The sequence below is a fragment of the Blennius ocellaris genome (assembly GCF_963422515.1).
Source record: "Blennius ocellaris genome assembly, chromosome: 10".
Taxonomy (NCBI): Eukaryota; Metazoa; Chordata; class Actinopteri; order Blenniiformes; family Blenniidae; genus Blennius; species Blennius ocellaris.
This window is the reverse complement of record NC_137659.1, coordinates 18,625,854-18,648,765: the sequence shown is the minus strand read 5'-3', so window position 1 is coordinate 18,648,765 and position 22,912 is coordinate 18,625,854. Positions and strand designations below refer to the sequence as shown.

The following is a 22,912-nucleotide window of genomic DNA, read 5'->3' as shown; positions in this document are numbered from 1 at the left end:
CTAATCTGACAAGCTATAACCCTTTCTCATACTCTTCCACCTGAGGAAGCAGTCAGGCTCACGCTGTGTGCACACATGGTTTATTGCACCACATTGTACATGCGGCAGCAGCCTGTGAACCTAGTGGCCCCTCAAAAGCACAATGGCACCTAATCACTGGCACACCAGCAGGAGGAAAATGCAGGGAAATGGGGCAGAACAACAACAATGGAAGTCATTCGAACAGAAAAAAAGGGGGAAAGGATGAATGCAAAATAAAGAGTCAAAGTGAGAGAAATAGCTTTTAATGAGGAGGAAAAACAAAGAAATTATCTAATGAGTGGCTGGCTTTTGTTAATGCAGATAGGTTCTGCGATATTATCACTATATTGGTAAAAGACATGGTCATTTAAAGGTGTGAAGTGTTTTGTGTGAATCCAGAGTGACATTAAGCACATCTCGTCACTCTCTCTCTCTCTCTCTCTCTCTCTCTCTACTGTTTCTGTTGGAATAAACCACACATGCACACTGTTCCATCCGCCGGTGTAAATCTGCACATCCTCTATCACCAGCTGCATCTGTCTGTGTGTGTGTGTGTGTGTGTGTGTGTGTGTGTGTGTGTGTGTGTGTGTGTGTGTGTGTGTGTGTGTGTGTGTGTGTGTGTGTGTGTGTGTGTGTGTGTGTGTGTGTGTGTGTGTGTGTGTGTGTGTGTGTGTGTGTTTGTGTTTGTGCGTGCGTGCACGTATGTTTTCAAGGTTATCCTAACACTCAAAACACCTCCATTCTCTCTTTATGTGTGTGTCCTTGCAGTGTAACTCTCACATTTATGCCAATCCATGCTGACAGACACTTTGGTTTTCTTTTTTTTTTTTTCATTTGAGCACAGTCACAATGACATGACGACAGGGCTGGTGTCTACTTTCACCTCTGTTTGACTCTCAATTACGCTGCCATTAGAGGGGCTGTTCTCATCACATTTATAGACTCCAGTGTAGATGAATGGAGGCTGAGTGGCATCAACATCTGATCCAGTGAGCTGTGACTGATTCTCTAAAACTCCTTTGTCTGGCTAGGACACAGCTATATTGATATTTCTATTAATAATTAATTCAATCATAAATGAATGCAAAGCAAACGCTGCATGACTTTTATTTTTGCATAAGAAAAAGTTTAAAGCCAAGCAAATTCAGAGGTTTGTATATTAAACATTATGCGCGTTTCAAAGTGCCTCAAATCAAGTAAAACTGATCAATGTAGGTATAAAATTTTAAGTTAGGTCCATTAACAATCTTTCATCCTGTTATTGTCAAGGTTATTTTTTTCATTCGGATAGGAAGTCTGAAAAAAACTAAATAGTTCATGAGGCTCACAAGGCCTTCCATAATTGAGCCAGTCTGCCTTCTTTTGTAAGAGAGAGGAAATATGATTTGTGATTTGGTGTTGGCCTTACACTGGAGGCCTGGCCTGATACAATCTCAAGTTGTGTCAGGTATCAGGTGTTGGGGGTGACAAACTTTTCTATAGGACCCAGTTTCCACTATTTCCGTTACCTTGGCTATTCAAAGGTTAAAAATATTTGCTACACACAAAAGCAAAGTCAGTTATAAAATGTAAGGTCAAAACAGGCTATGACACATTTGAAACCCTGCATACAGATACACTACTGCTGCTTAACACGTTAACACAACTGATTGCCACAATCGTTTTCTGCCAAATGGATTCACCGATAAATCAAACACATCTTTTACGATCACAAAATGACTAGTGAAGGGCAAGTTGTCATCGTTGTTGTGCCACATATATTTAGTTTGAAGGCTTATAAACAACATAGCAGGCTCTCATTAACAGCTCTAAATATAGAGCCCACAGAAATAAACAGTGATGCTAAGCTGGCTTTACTGCCTCGCTGGCTGATGACCAGAGACAGAAAGATTTTGCAGACACCTCTGTGTGGTTGGCTAATGCCCTTCTTTGTGGCAGGGCTACGATGATGAGCTCATTTCACTGCAAATCTTCATGCATTTGAAACCAAAACATATCTTGAACAAAAGCGAAGAAATTGTCAGACAAAACACTATGAGGGGTTGAGAGATCAAAAGCGACATCTTATCAGTAACCGTTTGACATCGCGATCTGTGCCGTGGGACAGCGCAGGAACAGAGAAAGCCCTCGTTTATGTTCATAAGCAATTGACTCGTTGCTTCTTCTGCAGGAAAGAAGATTGTTTGTTCAGTTGATTTACAGTGAGAAGCTATTTGAGTCATCTGAAACGCCATCAGACTGGATCTGGAAATGTCAATTGAAGGTTACAGTGGCCACAAACATGAATCGCAGCATGGTAAATCTATTGGTGCGTGTGTGTGTGTGTGTGTGTGTGTGTGTGTGTGTGTGTGTGTGTGTGTGTGTGTGTGTGTGTGTGTGTGTGTGTGTGTGTCATGGGCATGCATCTATCAAGAGGAGCAATTTCAAACCAAATCTAATTCATTTCAACATGCTTGTAGGCTCTTAAGTGCACTTTCAGTTATGCAAAGACGAGCTCCACAGACATCGCTGTGGATGGAGAAAGGAATGAGTCACTGTCGAAGCTTCCTCTTTCTTCCCAACAACAACAACTCTGAAGTTTCACAACTAAAAAGTAGCTGGAAGAAGTAAACATCCACTCCCGGTAATATTATTCCTGTATGGCCAGAATAGATTCTTAATTAGCCTCTGTTTCGGATATAATGTGCAGAAATGAAAGCGCCTCAAGGAGGAGTCAGTGTTACTAGACTAAAACAGGAGTGCTTAGTCTGCCTGATAACACTGCTGATCTCATGTTTACACTGCATTAATACCTTGTTGATGAAGCCTAATGATTTCCCAGTGAATGCAATAACTTCCATACAATCCACTAAGATGCCCTAAAACCAAATCTATAAAAAGATGGTATACACAAAACATTGCATCAATGTTCAGGGTCCAGAAAGAGATATAATTTGTGTTCTTTGTGATACAATTGCTGTTATTTACTATAACTTGGTAAAGTCTCGAAATCACCCATCAGCTTCTCTCCAGATGTGTAAAAAGGCTTTGGAGTGCATTACAGCAGTAATCAGCTGGGCTTAATAGCCTCTGTAGGAATACTCAGTGTATTAACGTTGAGATTTAATTCTTAACGACATATTTTCCATCATGTTTTATCCTATAAGTATCTCCTCCAGTGCTGAGAGTAGCTAATGAAGAGATTTGCTGTGGATAATCAGCAGTAGGTCATTTGCCTCTGCATCATTACACATTTGGAGCAAGAGGGAGAATTCAGCTTTAAAATGCAACAAAAGTTACTAACATCTTGAAATATCTACATACCTCCTACATCAGCTGTAGTTTAATCAGTGTGGAATATTTAATGTAATTTGATTTATAGATTTTGCTATATTTTATAATCTGCAGAACTTTGGCATCATAATATGCGATAATAGTGTTTATTCAACTTGGTTCTTTCGAGTTGTAATTCCATTATCAAGTTTAAGAGGTTACAAGAATCCTGAAAGATGTAATTACAAAATCTGAACAAAGAGCTTTCCCTCTTGCTCTAGTATGCTGGAAATCAAACTACTCGATCCTATTCTTTTCCTCTAATGTCTGCTGTGATTGATTTATTTATACAAAAGTGGCAGACGTCTATAAATTCTCCAAGGTTGAAGGCAACTGGTGCAATATTTGATTGATACGACGTGTGAAGTGATCCCAGCCAGAGAGGAACTTCTTCCCTGATTAGACATTTTATATGGATATGAATCGAGACCCCAGGTCTGCTGTGATGGGAACAAGAAGTAATCGGGGCACGCAATGTGACACGCTGCCTGTAATGAGATGCAGTGAACAGCAGTAGAGAGCAGAATTTATTGTCTGTAGAAAATGATAATGGGAGAGAGGGTGAAAATGGCAACAGCAGCATCACTTTTATGATGGATGTAAAAACTGACCTGAGGGGACGTGCAGAAGCTAAATAAAGCCTGACAGACAGATGAATTAGCTCAAAGAACTGGTCTGTCGGATTGAAGGAGACCTATTTGCAAAAAAATTACAAAATATTCATAATTATTTATTCAGCTGAGACTAAGAAGCAGCATGTTTCTCATTATCTGAGGATGGGCGCTTCATATTCACATTACCCTCATTAGATGAAGCAAACATTTTCGCAAAAGAAAGCAGGCTACATTCACTGTAAAGTGAAGAGGTTGGTCCAACTCATTTACGTCATCCATCCATCTCCTATACTGCATTCGGGTCCAGAGGGCTGGTACATATTGTATACCCTCTGACATTGGACGAGGGACAGAGTGCACTGGGGTGCCCAACTCTGATCCTGAAGGACCTCTGACACACCTGATTAATGTCGTTTTTTTTTATTATTACTAGCTACTGATAACAACCAATATAACATATTATCATTTCACATTTTTCCATCCCGGTTAACTTTATTTGTCACGTCCCATGTTAAATAATTCCTTCTTCATCAAAGCACAGTCAATGCAAATGAATGCTTAGCCACACAGTTATACTTGTAAAAGTATAGGATTGACAGAAAAATACACCTTTTGAATAATAGAACCACAGAGATCACCATCAATGTAGATCAGTTTGGATTAATCGGGTCCACTAATTAAAAGGAGAATAAACGTGCAGTTTTCAGGTTAGGGTTATTCAAATCAGCTGTTTAATGTCTCAAACCGCATGAATCAAAGATGCAGAACAGACAGAAGTGACTTCTGAGAAAAACATGATCCCTTTCCTTCTCGAGTCTCCCTCTCTCTTGTCACCACAACGTTATCTCATGTGTAACTATATACCGCTCTCTCTCTCTCAGCTTTCCTCCAGCAAAGCTTGTCCATCAGCAAATAGGAACCCCACTCTGCCTCCTTACTCCTCGCCATTCTCCATATTTTCAGCCCCCTCTCCGCCTTTATTCTGTCCAAGGTCAGTGTTTGAATCATCCTGCCTCACAAGAAATCATCACTGTCGAATGAAAGCCACATTTTCTCAACCCGTCGATAAAAAACCCCTGAAAAACAGGCCTGCGTTTGCTTGATGACAAGGCAATTTTTATCATTATCCAGTTAGTCGCGAAAGTGGTTTCTAAGCCCAAGAGGTTGAAGAATTTAGAGGAGCATGTAATCCTATAATCCTTTAATTAAAGTCAATATAATATGAAAATGATCAAAACTGCAGTTGTGAGGCTTTCACATGACAACAGTTTGCACCAATATACAACCCTAAAAATCATGTAACCATGCACACAGCAGGTAAAAAAGGTAAAAGGTGAAAATTACTAATAGCTCAATAATGTTGGCAAATGTTTTGAAGGCTTTTGTTTTTTTAACCTTTCTTTTTAATCTAATGGCAGATTGTCGACCCCACAGCAGTGCATTTCTCTGTCAACATGAAACACAAAAGAACATTCATTTACTTACAGGAAATCCACAATAAACAGGTTGACAGGTCGAACTACAGACAGCAAAAGGGGCACACAAATGTAAAGTCAAACATATGGGAAATCAAAGTGACAAAGCACCTCTTCGAATCCAGAATGATCAGAAAAACTCAGAATACATGAAGTAAACAAACACACAAAGCACCAAGTCTATCCTACTGTCAAGTCTGATCTTGGACAAGGGTATATTTCATCAATGGATTCACATGTGTGTTAGAATGCAGTGTTTCTGTAATAAACTGAAATCTGTCTATTGCATCAAATATTAAAAACTGTCAAGCAGAGGAAGTCGTTTCTGGTTTAAATCACTTCTTTCACCAATTTCTATGTTTCTAACTTGTCCATGTGAAGCTCGTCTTTGGCAGGTCGGTGTGGCTGCCGCTCGACTTCAATAAAGCAAAAACTCCTCTGCATGAGAAACACAAAGAAGTTGGCTAATTGGGCAGCTACTTTAAAACTTTCTGTTGTGCTTTAATTGTCACACTGACTTAAAAACAGAGGCTGCTTGCTCTCTGGAGATATCAACTGGAAACATGAGCAGCTCAGGGGAAGACACTTGCAAAGGCTTTAAATCTCATTGGATGTGCAGTTGTTTCGAACCAAAGACAAAAGGACCAGATTGTGAAGGCCTTAAATCATTAATTTAAAAAAATAAAGCATCTGAAATATCAAAAACTTTATGCACTTCAGTTTCCAATATGAGGCTTGTTTACCCTTCTGAACCACTATCCAAAGCTCTCGCTGCTTTTGCACGCTTGCACTCGACTCTGACACTCATAATACTGAACAAGCCAGCGCGTAATAAATATGAGGGCTGTATTACTGGGCCACCGAGGGGCCAGGAGTGCAGTGAAAATTGCTTCATAATGTTTTTAAATGGTAATGAGAAAGCCCACTTAAGACATTCCTCAATCCACAACAAAGTGAGAGGCTCTACAAAAATCACAATATTCAAACCTCACTGGCAGCAGAGACAACACAACAAAGGGAGGATTAGCGGCAGAGGTGTATCTTTCATCTTTGAGCGGAGTCTTTCCTTTTCAAACACAGAAGTGGCCAAACTCTGACAAACATCGTCGTCCTCCAACAGCCACTGAGGAGAGCCGGCATCCTCCACAACAAAAGCTCCTCCAGCGGTATCCTCTATACTCTTCTGTGGTTCATTGTCTAACGGCGCCAGTTTATTCACACAATCACACTTTAAGACACACCGAGGAAGCCATTGTGCAGAACTTACGCATTCACTTTGCCTCAATCCACATTGTTAGAAAAACCTTTTGAACTAAAAAAAGAAGCATCCATGGGGGGGGGGGGGGGGGGGGGGGGGGGGGGTACTAATGGCGGCAATCAAAGTTGCACTAAGCTCATCCCACACAGACTTAGGAAAAGAGGATGTAAATATCAGTTTTTTGAGGTCCTCTGGAAGGAAAACTCCACCTTCAGATATTTGGTTAAAGCGAAATCTGATGCTTAAAATTATTTGTGCAGATGGTATGACTCATATCTTATCAGCCACATTAGTGTCACACAGAAACACAAGCATGGTGGGCAGAACTGGCTAGTAGAGCGGCGCTGGTAATGAAAGCCATGGCAGTGTTTCTTTTTAAAGCCCAGTTCTCTCTGTACCATCCTGCATTACTGTAAATCCATCGTCCACAGTCTCCTCCGGGATGAGAGGCAAAGAGATAAAGAGAAAGAGGAGGAGGAAAGATGTGCAAGAGAGTTTAAAAGAAAAAAAATGGAGCAGAGGAGGACGGGGGGTGAAGAAGAGGAGAAAAGAGCAACAGAGATGAAGCATTGAAAGATGTGAAGAGGTCGGGGGATGAGAAGAGAAGACGGACATCAAGAAGAGAGGGTGATAAATAAGACAGGAGAGCACCCAGCTGGTCTGTCTGACCCTCAGATATCCTTGACAGTTACAAACTGCAGCAATGTGTGTATTTTCCATTAGAGCGTCAATATTGGAGGAAATCTGTCGGCATAATTTACAAAACACATTAGAAATGAGTTGTCCTTCATCCCTGCATGTAGGCTTTTCAATAAATGCCTGAATCCTGAAATGTATCAAGGCATATCAGCGTAATCCGATTCAGCCCTTCCCGACAAGTCTCCATTATAGAAACTTCTTGCTCATTCTTGAGGTTTTATGACTTGCATGTTCATAATCTTCATGTGTTCTCATCACTCTTACTCACTGGACTCATTTGCAGTTGGCTGGTGGGCGGGTGAACTTAAAGTGTTAAAGAGCAGCTTGATATGTTTCATAAAAGCGAGTCAATATTTAACCAATCAACAAGTGGCAGTAAACACACCTCCACATCTATCATAAAGTTACTTGGTGTCTACTGATTGTGTGATACTTGTGAAAAACGTCAAGACATGTTGATTGCTTGCACATATCAACTGAACTTTCAAATAAGGTGTGCGAAGAGCGGGTTAACAGATGTTATGCCCCCCAAAAATTCTTGAATAAAAATATTGGCAGAAGTGAAATACTTTTATTTTTGCATTAAAATTGTGGTTTGAGGCATCTGTAATTCAACATGATAACTTGTCATTTTTTCAACAAAATTATCTGTACTTCTACACCTTCCTTTACTAGTTTATTCTACCGCACAGTTCTATTGGTTAGCGCTCCCATATCAAAGCAAAAATGCGCTGACACCCTACGTACTCTGGTTCCTTCTAATAGTCTAGAAATGTGTGTTTTAATATTAATTGGAGTGCCTAAATTCACTGTAGGTATGTCTGTGAGTGTCTGTGTCTTTCTCTTTGTGGTTAGATGGGTGACCTGGTCATGGTGTCCTCTGCCTTCACCCACAGTCAGCTGGGATTGGTGGCAGTGCCATCTGACCCTGATGTAACTGAAGTGTTATAGAAGATGGACGGACCATTTTAAATCTATCACACATAGATCAGATAACGGTTTTGCCTCGTAATCAATGCATTTCCTGCACATCATAAGGCAAAGAAATACACATGTGTAATATTTGTAGGTACTTGACCAAGCCTTTCTGTGTGGATTTTGCATGTTTTCAATGTGGTGTGTGTGTGTGTGTGTGTGTGTGTGTGTGTGTGTGTGTGTGTGTGTGTGTGTGTGTGTGTGTGTGTGTGTGTGTGTGTGTGTGTGTGTGTGTGTGTGTGTGAGTTTCTTCCAGGTTAGTTGTCCGTCTCTATGTTTGCCCTGGGATGGACTGGTGACCTGTCCAGGACTTGTCCTACCTTCACCCACAGTGAGCTGGGATTAGCTCCAGCACCCTGTTAAGAACTTGTTTTTATTCCTAATTACTCAGAGACCTAAACGGGATAGTAATAAGACAGAAAAAAGCACATTTGAGGGACAAAAGACATTTAAACAAAGCAAAATAATATGAACTGAAGCAGTAGCATTGCTACTGTTCTTTACTTGTTTATTTGCACAGTTTTGCTGCACTGCTCTTTGTTATGATGCTTGTATACACATTTTTGTGGGCTATACTTTGTCTTCTAACTGTAATTTAAAACGAGATGTTTCCTTGACCCGGTGTTCCTTGCAAAAGAGCTCTCAATGGGACTTACTGCTGAAATAAAGGTTAAAAGGAACTATGAATAACATTTGGTAAACCCTACCTTACCCCAGCCATGCCATCATTATCATCCAACAGGGCACTCTTTTACATTTCATTTGCATATAATTGTATATTTTGGAAGTTAGATGGCTCAGACATTTCTCTATATCAGATACATTATCACTAGATATCTGTATTGGCTATGGAATTATTTTTGCCACATTAGTTTTAAGTGCATCCAATAAAAGCCATGCTAATCTGCATACTCAGACAAAATTGACATAAAATTGACATAAAATAATGAAGAAGTTACCAAATAGAGTCAGTTGCTTGATGAAGTGTTAAGAAATTGCTGAGACAGTAATACATAGGGTTTTTTTTGTGTGGATAATTTTTTTATGGCTGAATTCCTAAACTAACAGAGACACAGGAGGGAGCTTACTTTTGGCATATTAATGAATGCAATGTTCACATAAATGCTGCATAAACACTATTCCATAATCCGAGAGATGGGCAGCCTCATTAGACCAAGTAAACTAATTATCTGAGCAACCACAAAAGGTCATTATGCATTAACTGTGTGTGTGGGGGCGGGCGGGGGTGTCAGATACAAATGCGAACAGAGAAATGGAGCGAAAGACAAAGCAGGTAGGGCACAAAACAGAGAAACACAAAACAGAGATCAAAAGGACAGAGAGACTCAAAATGGATTATGTCCAGAAGAAGTCTTTAGACTCACACACGTGCACTAACACGTATGCAAGCATGAGCTGCCACACGTGCACACACAGCAGTGGGCGGGCCACTGTCACCGACCTGATTGAGACAGACTACGAACTTAGCTGATCCTTCCACGGCTTTACCTGTCAGGTCAGCGCGTGAGTCTATCTGCGTGCATGTCTGCTCACACACTCACACTGAAGCCAGAGGAAAATAGGGCGATAACACACAGGGGAAACAGAGAACGAGAGGAGTCAGGACAGGAAGACACCGATAGGTGTAATTTTACACTGATGCGTGAAACCTCTCCAAACTGGTTTTAAATTAGAAATCAGCTCATCAGAGGAGATTAAAAGATAAATTTAATTAAGTGTCATTATTTCCTGCTAAGTTTATACATTACGTCTTTGAAAAAAATAAAGTTTATTCTTCATTATGAGCATCTGAACCTTCCATCATAGTGTATCTAAAATATAAAAAATATATCTCGAGTTTTATGACCTTGAGTGAAACTACCTTTGGCTGAGCTGTTAATGTAAAATAATCAGCTATGGTAGCTATAATCTGAAATGTAAATCAATCAACGTGCCATTACAAAAATAGCTGCAAAGTTTACAACTTTCTAAACTCGCCATCAACGCATAGACGCAAACATTCCCTAAAGATGCACTGTCCTTAATTGACAAACCAAAATAATACACAGCAATGCCAAACGGAAAGCACATGATTGGACTAAACTATAGTCTGTCAGGTGCAGGGACTCAGATTAAAAGAAAGCAAGCATGTGAGCTGTGATACCAAGAAGAGACAGTGAGAAGCAAGATGAAAGGATTTGAGAGGAACTTCAATATTGGTTCATATATATATATATATATATATATATAAATGATGGCTGTAAAACAATGATTGAGGGATGGAAGCATGAGGCATCTGAGGAAAAATTCACTATGTCAAGGACACAAGCAATGTTGAAGTTACAGGAGTAACTGACAGAGGATCTCAAAACTTTGACATGTTTTATATATTGCAGGTAAAAGCTTATTTATATCTGAAAAGGTTCATTACAGATTAGAGTAAAATATGCACAGACCGTACATGCAATTCAAACATTAAGTTATGGACCTGTGATCTGGTTTCCAAGTGTGGATTACAGTATAAAACAACCTAAAACATGTCGCATTAAAGCCAGAAGGTTAATCCAGCCAAACAGAGAGGCCAAAGAGATAAAGATCAAAGAGATCCGCACTTGCACAATCACGTCTCTGTTGCAGGGTAAAGCGGATAGCATGTCGATATGAAGGCTGCACGTGTGTTGGCGAGTTCACCGTCAAGCCGAGATACCACCTCGTCCTCGCCTGCCTCCAATCACTTCCTGCTAAACTTGTGAGGCAGAGAGGTGATTAAGCCCCTGATATGAATCAGGTGTGCTGCCTCAGCTCTCTGCCCATAAAAGGAGGAGCCCATGGACACACAGGTGTGACAGGCGGGCATGAACAAAAAGACTTGCAAATGAGCCTGAAGAGGCAGCACTGTTTGGGTTTGTGATTTGATTTGATTTGATTTAATTTAATAAAAGAACTATGGTTGTGGAAAGCTCTGACTCCGCATCTCTGTGGGGGAACCCGGCGGTGGCATGCTCAACTGTTACGAGTTACATAATGACTCTGTCGAATACAACAAAACAAGCTGGCTGATAGGAATCATAAAATGTTTGATAGTTTTATAGTCCTACAAAATGTCGAATCAGCAATTTAAAATGGGAGGTAGCGTTGTCAAACTTTGATAGAGTACATTATCTCAGCATTCATTACAACACAGTAAAAGAGTGCAGCCGCAGACGAAGGTTTCATGTGGCAGGTTGTTTGCTTGTATCGAAGAATTCCTGCAGTGACAGTCAAAATGGAAAGCAGTAGACTACATGGCAATGCAGGTAAGTTGACTTCAAATTCATGATTACTTCATTACATTTACAAGCTGCCAAGCATTATAGGCAGGGGATTGGTGACCACTGATCTGTAGTTGGAGATACTTGCAGCAGTATGTTATAAATAGGCGTTTGTTCTTACTACAGGGAGACTCATTAACACAACAGTGACTTAACTTTTGTGCAAAGGCGGTAAGAAAAATAAAAGCAAGGCCTAAAAAAATTGTATTAATAAGCATAACAAGACAAATAGATGATTTATGAGCGATAAAAATATGATTGATGTGGGTGGATATGATTCACTCCATCTAATCACTACACTCATAATTCCTCCGCAGTTTAGGGCTGAATAATTTGTTGGATCTTTAAATGTACAAAAAACATTAAGTACCATGCAAACAAATCATCAAAACTGAAGAACGGCTTTTGAATTGAAGGACAATCTTGCTTTTCTTGTTCCTTCAGCTACAGCACTTAAGATTTTGCTGGTTGGGCCCAAACGAACCGGCAAGAGTTCGACTGGTAACACTCTGCTCGGCCGAGGGCAGGTTTTTGACACCAGAGGTGGCGGAGCCAGTACTGCTCGAAGTGCCTTCACTGCGGGGCGACAGTTGACTGTTGTGGATGCACAAGGCTGGGGTTCATCGGAGGAGTTCGTCCCTCAAGAGGAAAAGATTGAGCAGCTGAGAGCACTGTCTCTCTGTGGGACTGAAGGGCCCCACGTTGTTCTGTTAATAGTTCCTCTCCTGGATTTCACCGAGCAGGAAAGAAAGGCAGTCGAGAGAAGAATGGAGGTCTACGGCCCCTCGGTCTGGAGGCACACGATGGTGGTGTTCACTTTTGGCGACTGTCTGAAACGAAGAGCGTGCAGTGTGCAGGAGCATATCAGCTCCGGAGGCACTGCTCTTCAGTGGTTGATGGAGAAGTGTCGCTATCGATACCACGTGTTGGATAACAAGGCAGCTGTCACTGGCAAGCGCGGACTGAAGCAGGAGGTGAACAGAAGTGGAAGGAAACGCGAAAACACGTGGTGGAAGAAAGATGAGCTTCAGTTAGGAAGGGTGAGCAGAAAAGGTGAGGCAGATGTAATGAGGGAGTTGGGGCACAAGCAGGTGAGAGAGATGCTGAGTAAAATTGAGGACATATTGCACGAAAATGGGGGATGGCACTTCTCCCTTCATATGTACCAACGGCTGGAGGAGGAGTGGAGTCGCAGAGAGTCGGAGCTGAGAGCCTGGCTGAAAGCAGATGTGGGAAATGAGAAAGGAAAACAAAAGAGAGAGGAAACAAAGGTAAAAGCTGAGCCAGAACAGGAGCACAAGTTGGAGGAAGCAATGCAAAAACAAAGCCTGCGGAAAGAGAGAAAGGGCGACCGTGAGGAAACGAGGATACACCAAGGGAAAGATGAAGAGGTGGGAGTTGGGGTGGGGCTCAGGAGGCTGAGCAGCAAGGGGGGTGCGTGGTATTCAAGCTCTGACAACGTGGAAAAGAAGGAAGAAGTAGTTTAATGATGGTGAGGAAGATGAAGGGGAGCATGGATGTGAAGACTGGACTGATGGATGCATGTTGTCCTAATGAGGGTCAAAGGTCGGCGGTCAGCCCAATCGGGCGGCTTTCCTGAAGTCGACTTAATCAGCTTCAGCGCTATTGCTTGTTGCATGATCACATCCGACCCCAACTGCAGTCACAAAGCGGCACATTTAACTTTTCATGTTGTAACACTGAATCTTTAAACTTTTGTCATGTGATCCTTCATCAGCTGTGTTTCTACGTGGAGAGATTCAGGAATATACTGCATTTGTTGGAGACGCTGCACAAGTAGGACTGCTTCCAGCTCTTTTTATTGATGAGAGTTGTTAGCAATATCGATTTTCTCATGCAACCCTCAGTAAGAAAGGAAACGGGCATCTATTTTCCGAAAGGTATTATTATATTTGAATGGACAAAGTGTATGGAAATATCAATAAAAGTAAGACTTTTGGCGTTTATGTGTGTCCTTATATAAGTGCTTCGATTGGTGTTTATATTTGGTGCCTATGTGCATTTGCAGCTATTATGTATAGTATGGATTACTTCTAACCTATCACAACTGCGTTAAATTGTAATTATGTAAAGTACAGCTTTTACCCTGTGGAATTAATCAGACATTTGACATGTAAAGAATAATGTGTTCAAGGGGTAAGTTCTGAGGTTGTCATTTATTAACTTTTTTAATCCCATTTGTGTTCAGGGTGCAAATCGGAAGCAATTCTTTTTTTTTTTTTTTTTTTTTTTAACCCATAGTTGTTTTCACCACTATTATTACATTTGAACAAATTGTCAATTGGCTTCAGCAAATTTCTGTCTCTCTCCAATTGCCAGTGATTTTCAACATAGGCTTTCAGTCATGATGCCACACAAGGTCACTGTTGCTGTCTGGACAGGTTCAGAAAAGCTCATTTCAGTTGGGCATAATCAGATAAAAATGTCTCCATCTGTCAATTTGGAATTTCTCCAGCTTCAGCTTCTCAAACATGCAGGTCATGGGTATCCTCATTTTTGAAGCATTGCTCATATTTCTAATTCGGCGAGCCATCGGCGAACACAGCACGCAGACATTTGTTTTGTTTTCATAGCAGCTTCTTTCAATTAGATATGCAATGCTGCTGTGACACTAATTTGGTTCAAGCATTCCTCTATCTCCGGACATGTGCCGCCGAGAGTTGTGTTTACAGCTTTTTATTGGAACCAAACACGACACCAGATGTTTCCAGCAGTCACTTCCTCCCGGGCAGACTGTGGTTAGTTATCAGTGAATTTATTTGTCGGGGTGTTTGGTTGGGATTCATCTCCAGGCATGTGAGTCTATGTTAATGCTAATATGTTAAAGTGTCATATTATTCAGTGTTCTTATAATGATTGTACGGTCTACCAATTAATATCAAAAGGTAAAACAATCTGGGTTAGCTCACAGAACAAATTACTCCGTTATGGTTCTTTTATTGGTTTCCAAAAGATTGTGGAAAGTTTTTTTTTTTTTTTTTTACGCCTTGATGAAATCGTAAAGAGTTGACCTCAGCCTTTTTCCAACCCATTTGCAAGGCGAGTTTTAGTAAAGCTGACAAACATTTATGAGCAAATAACTCTTTACCCAGTACCTGAGAGCTGTAGAGTTTCTTCCTCAGGGACTTTGTGTTGACATCTGACAAAACTATGACTCAAATGGAATTTGATGCGACACTATAAATTTTGATGCCCTCCATTGCACAAGATATGAGAGTATGGTTCGGTTATACTTTCAAGCCTCGTGATCATTTTTTTTATATTCTTGAAAACACCTGCCTTAAGCTTATGGTGACAAGCTGTTATATGTATTATATAACATTTACGGCTGGGCTTACACGACAGCCAGAGAATGAAAAAAATATCTCCAGTAACATTGAAGATAACAATTGGTAGAGTGCTTTTATAAAGCAAAAGGAATACTCATCAAAATAGAGTTATAGTATCCAAGCATTCCTCACAAAGGGCTAAAAACAAACTTTGGCTTCTAGATAAAGAGGCACCTCTTATTTGTTTGGTACTGAAACAGCTGCTTGGAAGAAAGCACTCGTCATAGCTGCTGCCGTTGCTACGAAACAACTGACAACCCTTTGATGTGTGGCTTTCTTGAGCTAAAAGCTGGAATATTTTTAACTTCCAGAGCTAAACGGTTCCTGAGAGCTCAGAGTGGCAACAGAACACATCTCTCTGTCTCTCTCGCTCCCAAGCAAAAGATGAAGCCGACTGCGGTCTGAACGCAGTCCAGTAAAAGCTGTAGCTCAAGCCAATAGTCATTTTTCTTACTCTGGACGACTAAATACAAAACATTCACCTGTTTATTTTTGACAATATGGCAAAAAATATTGTCAAAGAAAGGTCATAGCTGCCAAAGAAAATAACTGCAGTTTCTGTGTCTTTCATTTGAAACCAGCCCATTAACTTTGTTTCACAACGTGCAATGCTGCGGTGGAGGAATGGACTACTGGAGCTTATCACATGTACCAAGACAAACCAATGGATTAAGTCAAAACACTCATAACAGCAGGTACTCTGACTGAACCCTTCAATCATGCAGTTATGTTTGTGACTTCTTGTCACACTTAGCGTGAAGCTGGTGTATTTTCTCTCACGTCACTACAGGCACTCTTAAAGGGCAAAGCAGTAAACCTCACAATTACCAGTGAATTCTATTTGCCACTTGTTTTCATCTGAAACCATGGTGTGATCTCCAGATGCTTCTGAGAAACACTTTCTCGCAAGACATGACCTGAAAACTTAGTAAACTCTGTTGCAGATAAGAAACCGCATCCCAGGTCATCAGCACAAAGTTCTGTCAGAAAAACAAAAATGTCAGTGTTTCTCAGAGCAAGGTTAAATGAGTGTCTTTAGGTAAAACAGCGCTCACTTAGTGGGAACAGGAAAGGACCAGAAATCTATTTACATCCAATGTTGAACTGGACCCCTGCTTGTATAAGCTGCATTTCAAATAAAGTTTGCTGATCAGTCCAATTGGACAAATTGTAAACCACATTAACATGTGTGGCTGTGTGTCCATCAGGGCCAATAAAAAGGAATACTCCATCCACTTTGTACTGTATGATATAATGTAAGCACCAGTTTCTCGTCACAAGAGGTGACCAGATAGTCGAGGGGAAAATAAAATGCTCCAGTCCCTATTTAATTTCAATGCAGGTCCAGCAACAGCTTACATAAGGCAAGACAGGCAAACACAGGTCGTTACTTCGCTTACTTCGATTCCTCAACGGCCAGGCTCATAAACAAGTCAAACACGACTCGGTTTAAAACCGATGAAGTGCAACAACCTTGGTACTCTGTCTACAATGATTCAATGCAAGGTCTATTTCTGTACTTTGCTCCAGTGCATAACACATCGCAGACATCTATCACACACCTACACACCTGCTCCGGACACACATAAAGTTTTTGTCACAGTCACTGTGAAAACTGAAGAGAGAAATACAAGCATATATAGGAGATGAAAAACTAGTTTGTACAGCAGTGCCTTAACATCTATCACAGCAGCTTTATTGGCCATTTTGACTGCACTGTAATGGAAGCATTTTTTATAATCTGACCTTGGCAATCTTTTTGACAAAGTAGCTGTGACAGTCCAAATTATAACAGACTGCAGGCGCAGCAGCGTGGGGCTGAAATGGACCACAGCCACACAGGCCAGGAGAAGTGAGACTGGCCGGGCACAGAGCCCAGCTGAGGGTGAGGAGAACGAAATCGAGATGTGAATTAGACTAAAAAAAAAAAAAAAATAGTGCTGGGTACTAGAAGAGTGATAAAGGATGCACACCAGAAAGAAGGCATGGAGAGGAAAGCATGCGAAAAGTAGAGGTGGAGAGAGAGAGAGAGAGAGAGAGGAGAGAGAGAGAGAGAGATGAGAGAGAGAGAGAGAGAGAGAGAGAGAGAGAGAGAGAGAGAGAGAGAGAGAGGAGAGAGAGAGAGAGAGAAGAGAGAGAGAGAGAGAGAGAGAGAGAGAGAGAGAGAGGAGAGAGAGAGAGAGGAGAGAGAGAGAGAGGAGAGAGAGAGAGAGAGAGAGAGAGAGAGAGAGAGTGAGAGAGATAGAGAGAGGAGAGAGAGAGAGAGAGAGAGAGGAGAGAGAGAGAGAGAGAGAGAGAGAGAGAGAGAGAGAGAGAAAAAAGGAAATGAGACGATACAGGAGATTACACCTGCAGGGAAAGATAGGGCACCAATATGGAGTGTAAAATAATATCCTCAATGAGATTGTTCACCTTCTAGAATTACTGTGAGCTCTTCTCAGATTTGTGACCTTACGGTATTGCATGGGGCTTCTACCTTTGGAGGCTGCACCCAACCCCTGCCTCTTCTACTGTTACAGCAACATCTCCATCTCCTCCTTTACTAGATCCATGAACCGTCTCTGAAGCTTTCCTCTTTTCATCTCACCGGGCAGCTCCATCTCCAAAATCCGTATTCAATGTATAGCTGAGGCTGTAATGATTGCAAGCAACATAGATTGACTAGAAATATATCATCTTAAAAGTAAAATAGACCTGTAAGTGGGCTATTTCTGTATTAAATTAGATTCACTCCACTGACTATATTTACTTTATCATAACAATACAGATATAGGCAATGACCCAAATCACTAAACGTGTCTCATTTGTATTATCTGACCTAAAATAATCCACGTGGAGAGACATCTCTGAGTTCTGAGAAAGATGCCCTTCAATTTGTGCAACTAGGACAAATGAAATGAACACACTCAGGTGAAGTATTCAAACTTTTTGAGGTTATAACTTTAAACACAATACCATTTCCACACAGCCACAAAGACACCAGTGTGCCACAATTCAGCTGAGAAAGAGTCCAATTTTCCTATTTATGTCAGCTTTACAGTCATCTAAAAAAATAAACTAAAGAAAGGCCATTTTTAATGTGATCGGGCAGTGTGTTACTTTCACAAATCGCAGTGTTGTCTACAGTGGCTTCACTCATTGTCAAATATGACACCAACACCACCGGAATCACTGAATCAAGCACCGCAATAAGAGTGAAATAGGCCTCTCCTGTCAGTGGAGAAATATATTAGCAATGCCCTCTGCTGCTCAGCTGTAGAAATTCATCTTATTATTAGTATTATAAATCACTCCCAGCACATTGATCAAAGAATGGTAACACATTTTAATATGTTTTGGCCAATTGTGAACAATTGCCAGTAACCTATTTGTTATCTAAAAAAGGATTGAGTAGGGGCTATAATATTTTTTTTAACCACTGAGTTTACGTTAGGATGAGTCTGACTTATACAAGTGCGAGTAACCAAATTAATAATTCAAGCAAACTGAACACAAGTAGATGGACAATAACAACAATAGTGGCCACCAGAGTGGCATGACTCCCAGCGCATATTCTGGCCTTCGAACTACATAGTATTCAGCATTTCTGTCATTCTTAAAACATTGTAGTGTGAACAGAAAACAGTTCGGAAACTAAAACAATGCATTTGCACTCGAAACAGTGCCATGTAAACAGGGCCTAAAGCAACACATCTAAGTATTTGCTTGGCAGGTTAAGAAGGGGGATGGGTTCTAATTATACACTCAGACTCAAACCACAAACTGATCACCAGTGAGGAAAATTGAAAAATTATAGTTTTCTACAAAGATATGCCACTCGTTAACCTCAACATGATTTTCATGATTGAAAAAAATTTAATAAATCAATTTGCCATCACTGAAGAAGTGGATCTAATTTCAAACTGCATCACTGAGATCATATCTGTACATGTTGCAATGCAGAGAATCTATTCACTCAGAGGGAAAAAAAATAACTTCGAACATGAACTCTGAGTCAATTCTATTTGCTTTCTTGTGTCACTTGCATTGGAGCAAAAGACCAGCACAGACTTTTCATTAAAGAGGCACATAAAAAACAGTGACATAAATATTTATACACAGTCAGTGTGTGCTGCTGGTCTCCAGTGCGACACTCACGCCCAACAGTTGAAAAATTCATTGTGATATCAACAATAATTGTAGACATTAGTGAGGCGTGCACACTGCGTTTGTGCACTCAGTCTTCAACAATTGAAGCATGTGTGCCAGCTGCACACTGAGGCACAGGTGCTTTTAATTACATTTCTCAATTTACATAAGTGGTATTGCAAGTAACTGTGCAGTAAACGAAGCAGCTTGGTTTCTTTGAGGGATACAACATTAACACAGCAAGACGACACGCTGTAAATGCATTAACCTGATCATGACTGAAATAGGAATGTGCCATTATGTTAGTTTGTGAGAATGGAAGAAAAAAAAAACACGGGCCTAAGTGTTATTTGCAATTCACATGATACTTTCCTTATGCACTGACAGCAGTAACCTGTTTTCAGGAAGCATCTTTTCTTTTTCCACTGCCATGCCCAACCCAGGCTGAATTTGTTTTTGATGAGCTGTTTGCACCTGCAGTGTGTATAAATACAAGAAAACAAAAATAAAAAATGCAACAATGTGATCAAATGAGACGTGTGTGTCTTAAGTGATTGTGAACGTTACATGGGAATGCGTTTTCTGTCAAATGTGTTTATAGCTTTACAAGTAATGTTGTTTCTTGAGTGCTGGTAGTGTCACTGAAGCAGTGACAGGAACAAAAAAAAATGAAAAAAAGAATAATGACAACAGAGTAAACTGTGAACAGATTTAAGGGTTGCACTCCACCATAAACAGCTCCAGTGAAGCTGCTCAGTGGCAAACTAAAGGGGGATGACCCATGCCTGAAGGTGGGGAAACTGCATGACTGTGAACGAGAAGCTCTGTCAACTTTCCACGGTTAAAAACTGGAATTTAGGAATATAAAACCATTACATCATGTCTGTGCTCTGCTGGAAAAGGACTGAATCCCTGACGCAAATGCCATCACCTGACTGAAAGTCATGATATCATCCTTTGGCGATGTGCAAACAGGAAACACATTAACAGAGGTTTTGTCATAGAAACGGTGCTTTGCTGTTCCAACAGGAAAAGATGAACACAATCTCAGCAGCGAGTTCAAAGAGATTTTACTTCTTTAGTACATATTGCAAGAAAGAAATAGTCAGAAAACAAGCCAAAAAAGAAATGCGAAGTGTCTCCAAGCTCTCAGGACCTTCAGGTCAGTTTAAACTCAACTCCTTGCTGAAAGTACGCAGTTAATTTAGCCGCAACGCAGATATAAGTGGAGTGAATGAACTGATAAACAGCTGAATAAACCAAGGGAGATTCATTTACAGGGGAAAGGAGATGCCTTGAGAGAAGGAGCGAGGGAAGAGAGACCTTTAAGTAGAACTAAATCCAGGAGTGCTCACAAAGGAATCCAGTCTTTCAGTAAATTGCTAATGTCAGGAGGCCAAATTGAAGCGTTGATTAGAGGCCGAGTCTACATCCTCGCGAACAAAGAGTGCAGGAGATGAAGATTGGGAAGGATTACCTTGCTTTCATTCATTACAAAGTCAGAGAGCGATTAAATCAGCCTGTTAATAAGACTGGACCTGTGGGTGTGTTGGTCGCAGATTTAATATATGGAAACAATGAGTGGCCACCAAATGCTGAATTATCAAAACTATTCTTCTATTAAATATAAATTATTCCACAGAGTAACCAACATTCTTTATCCCAATGCATGCCAGAAAGCGTCTCCATAAAAAACCCTCCTCCAAAAAAAAAAAAAAAAAAAAAGGGACAAGAGTCTGGGAAAAATGTTGCCTTCAGTTCAAGTCTTGTGGCGTTAAACGTGGGATTTACACGTTTGTAAAGCAGCTGCTGAGCTTTCAAAAATGATTTCAGCTCCTGAGCTTTTCTCGCCTGCATATATTTCTTTAAATATCCGGTGGCTTGTGTGGTTTAACTGACTGCAAAAGAAAATGGGCCCATGGAAAGGTTGTTGTGAAGAGTGAATTTTTGTAATTTGACATGGTCTAAACAAGTCTCTCAAGGATTGATCTGCTTTGAGAGGAAAAGACAGAGAGGTACAGCTCTAATACAGTAAAATAGCTCTGTATGACACACACACACGCACACATGCACACATACACACATATTGGATTGGATTGAATGGATGAGGGGAAATGGATCAGCCCTCACAGGGAAGTAGGATGAATGGAGGGATAATCAGGTGTGAAATCACTGTGGCTTTCTTTGTACCGTAATTCAGTCTGGTTCCCTTTTTTTTTAATAGCTATTCCTCATTTATAATAACCTAAAGCAACTAATAGCAGGGCGCTTTACACATACAACCAGGTGTACAGTTGGGAAATGTTAACATGTCAGCTTCACTGCATACAACTACTCCCAGGAAAGCACCGCCACTAACAGGTTCATGCTTTCCCCCCTGTGGACTTGTAGTCCATTTTATCTCTTCATTGTCTTCACCTGAGCAACCTATTATTTCCTCATCAGTCATTTCCTCCCTTTTAGTCAGCTTTGCACCATCTCCTGCCATGCATTCCTCACGTTAAGCCTCTCAGCAGCATAGGATTTTTTTTCCCCCCACAATTATGTAAATGGAAATTCTATGGTGTCGCATTCAGATGCGAAATGGAAAATCCTATGTCAACAAGAAAATTATGCAACCTACAAAATGTTCCCATTTTCATCCCTGTGGATTCGTTTTTGAAGTCCTTAGCTTTTTAATTCAAGAAACTAAAGGTAGAAATAATTTTCACTTGACAGTTGGTGGAAAAAAGAGCCTGTATCCCCGGCAATATCAATTTGTAAGAGACTGGCAGTCATAGTAGATTTTGTGTTGCACATGGACTCCTCTGAGGATTATAGCAGGCTTACACAAGGAAACAAATGTGTGTGACACATATAAAGTCAGCTGAGGAAGATTTCTTGTTGAGTGAACTCAATGAACAATGTTTATGTTTAAAATGTGTCATTAAGGATTTTGAAATGCATACATTTTAAGAATGAAGTAGGTGAAGTAACTCAATGTTATCTCAACTATATCAAATGTAAGTAAAACCAAGAACTATCTGAAAATCTTGCCTCATGTAAAATAGTATTCTTTTGTTGAATGCTAGAGTTCCTGCTTCCTACACAAACTATTTACACATCTACATTTGTAATATAGCTTGTTTTATAACATATATGTATTGCATTAGCATGAATATACTTGTATTCTCCATCCCCGAATGCCATTTTATCTCAACTATATCAAATGTAAGTAAAACCAAGAACTATCTGAAAATCTTGCCTCATGTAAAATAGTATTCTTTTGTTGAATGCTAGAGTTCCTGCTTCCTACACAAACTATTTACACATCTACATTTGTAATATAGCTTGTTTTATAACATATATGTATTGCATTAGCATGAATATACTTGTATTCTCCATCCCCGAATGCCATTTTAACTTGATTATAGTTATTCAACAGATACATGGGCTCAGAATTGTCTTAGGAGTGTTACTGCACTGAAAGACAATTGAATTTAGTTGCCAAACTGTCTGTTGCTGGGATTGGAACACAGTGACACCATGTTACTGAGACTATATCAAAGTTAAATGTGAGACACTTAAAGAAAGAAATTACTTCAACAACAGTCACAAAAGTCATCACATCTGTGCTTCATCATGGCGTTTCTATATAGATCTCAGACATGAGCTGCTAAATCAAGCGAATTTCTGAGCTACATTTGTTGTAAATGTACTAAACAAACACTTGAAGAATTCAACCCTTAATGTCCTCAAAGAGCACAGGTGAAGGTGTTGGTAGTCCTGT

At 40.3% G+C, this 22,912-nt stretch overlaps 2 protein-coding genes across 3 annotated transcripts in view; one reads left to right on the top strand and one right to left on the bottom strand.

Annotated features, from left to right (window-relative positions):
* Nucleotides 1-22,912, bottom strand: part of spsb4a (splA/ryanodine receptor domain and SOCS box containing 4a) — a 45,491-nt gene that overhangs the window by 4,002 nt on the left and 18,577 nt on the right. The window lies entirely within an intron of this gene.
* LOC308135054 (GTPase IMAP family member 6) lies at nucleotides 11,620-13,152 on the top strand (the record flags this gene model as incomplete). The annotated part of the gene is made up of 2 exons (XM_080502927.1): nucleotides 11,620-11,650; nucleotides 12,110-13,152. 2 exons carry the CDS (start codon nucleotides 11,620-11,622, stop codon nucleotides 13,150-13,152), a joined length of 1,074 nt encoding a protein of 357 aa, XP_080359053.1.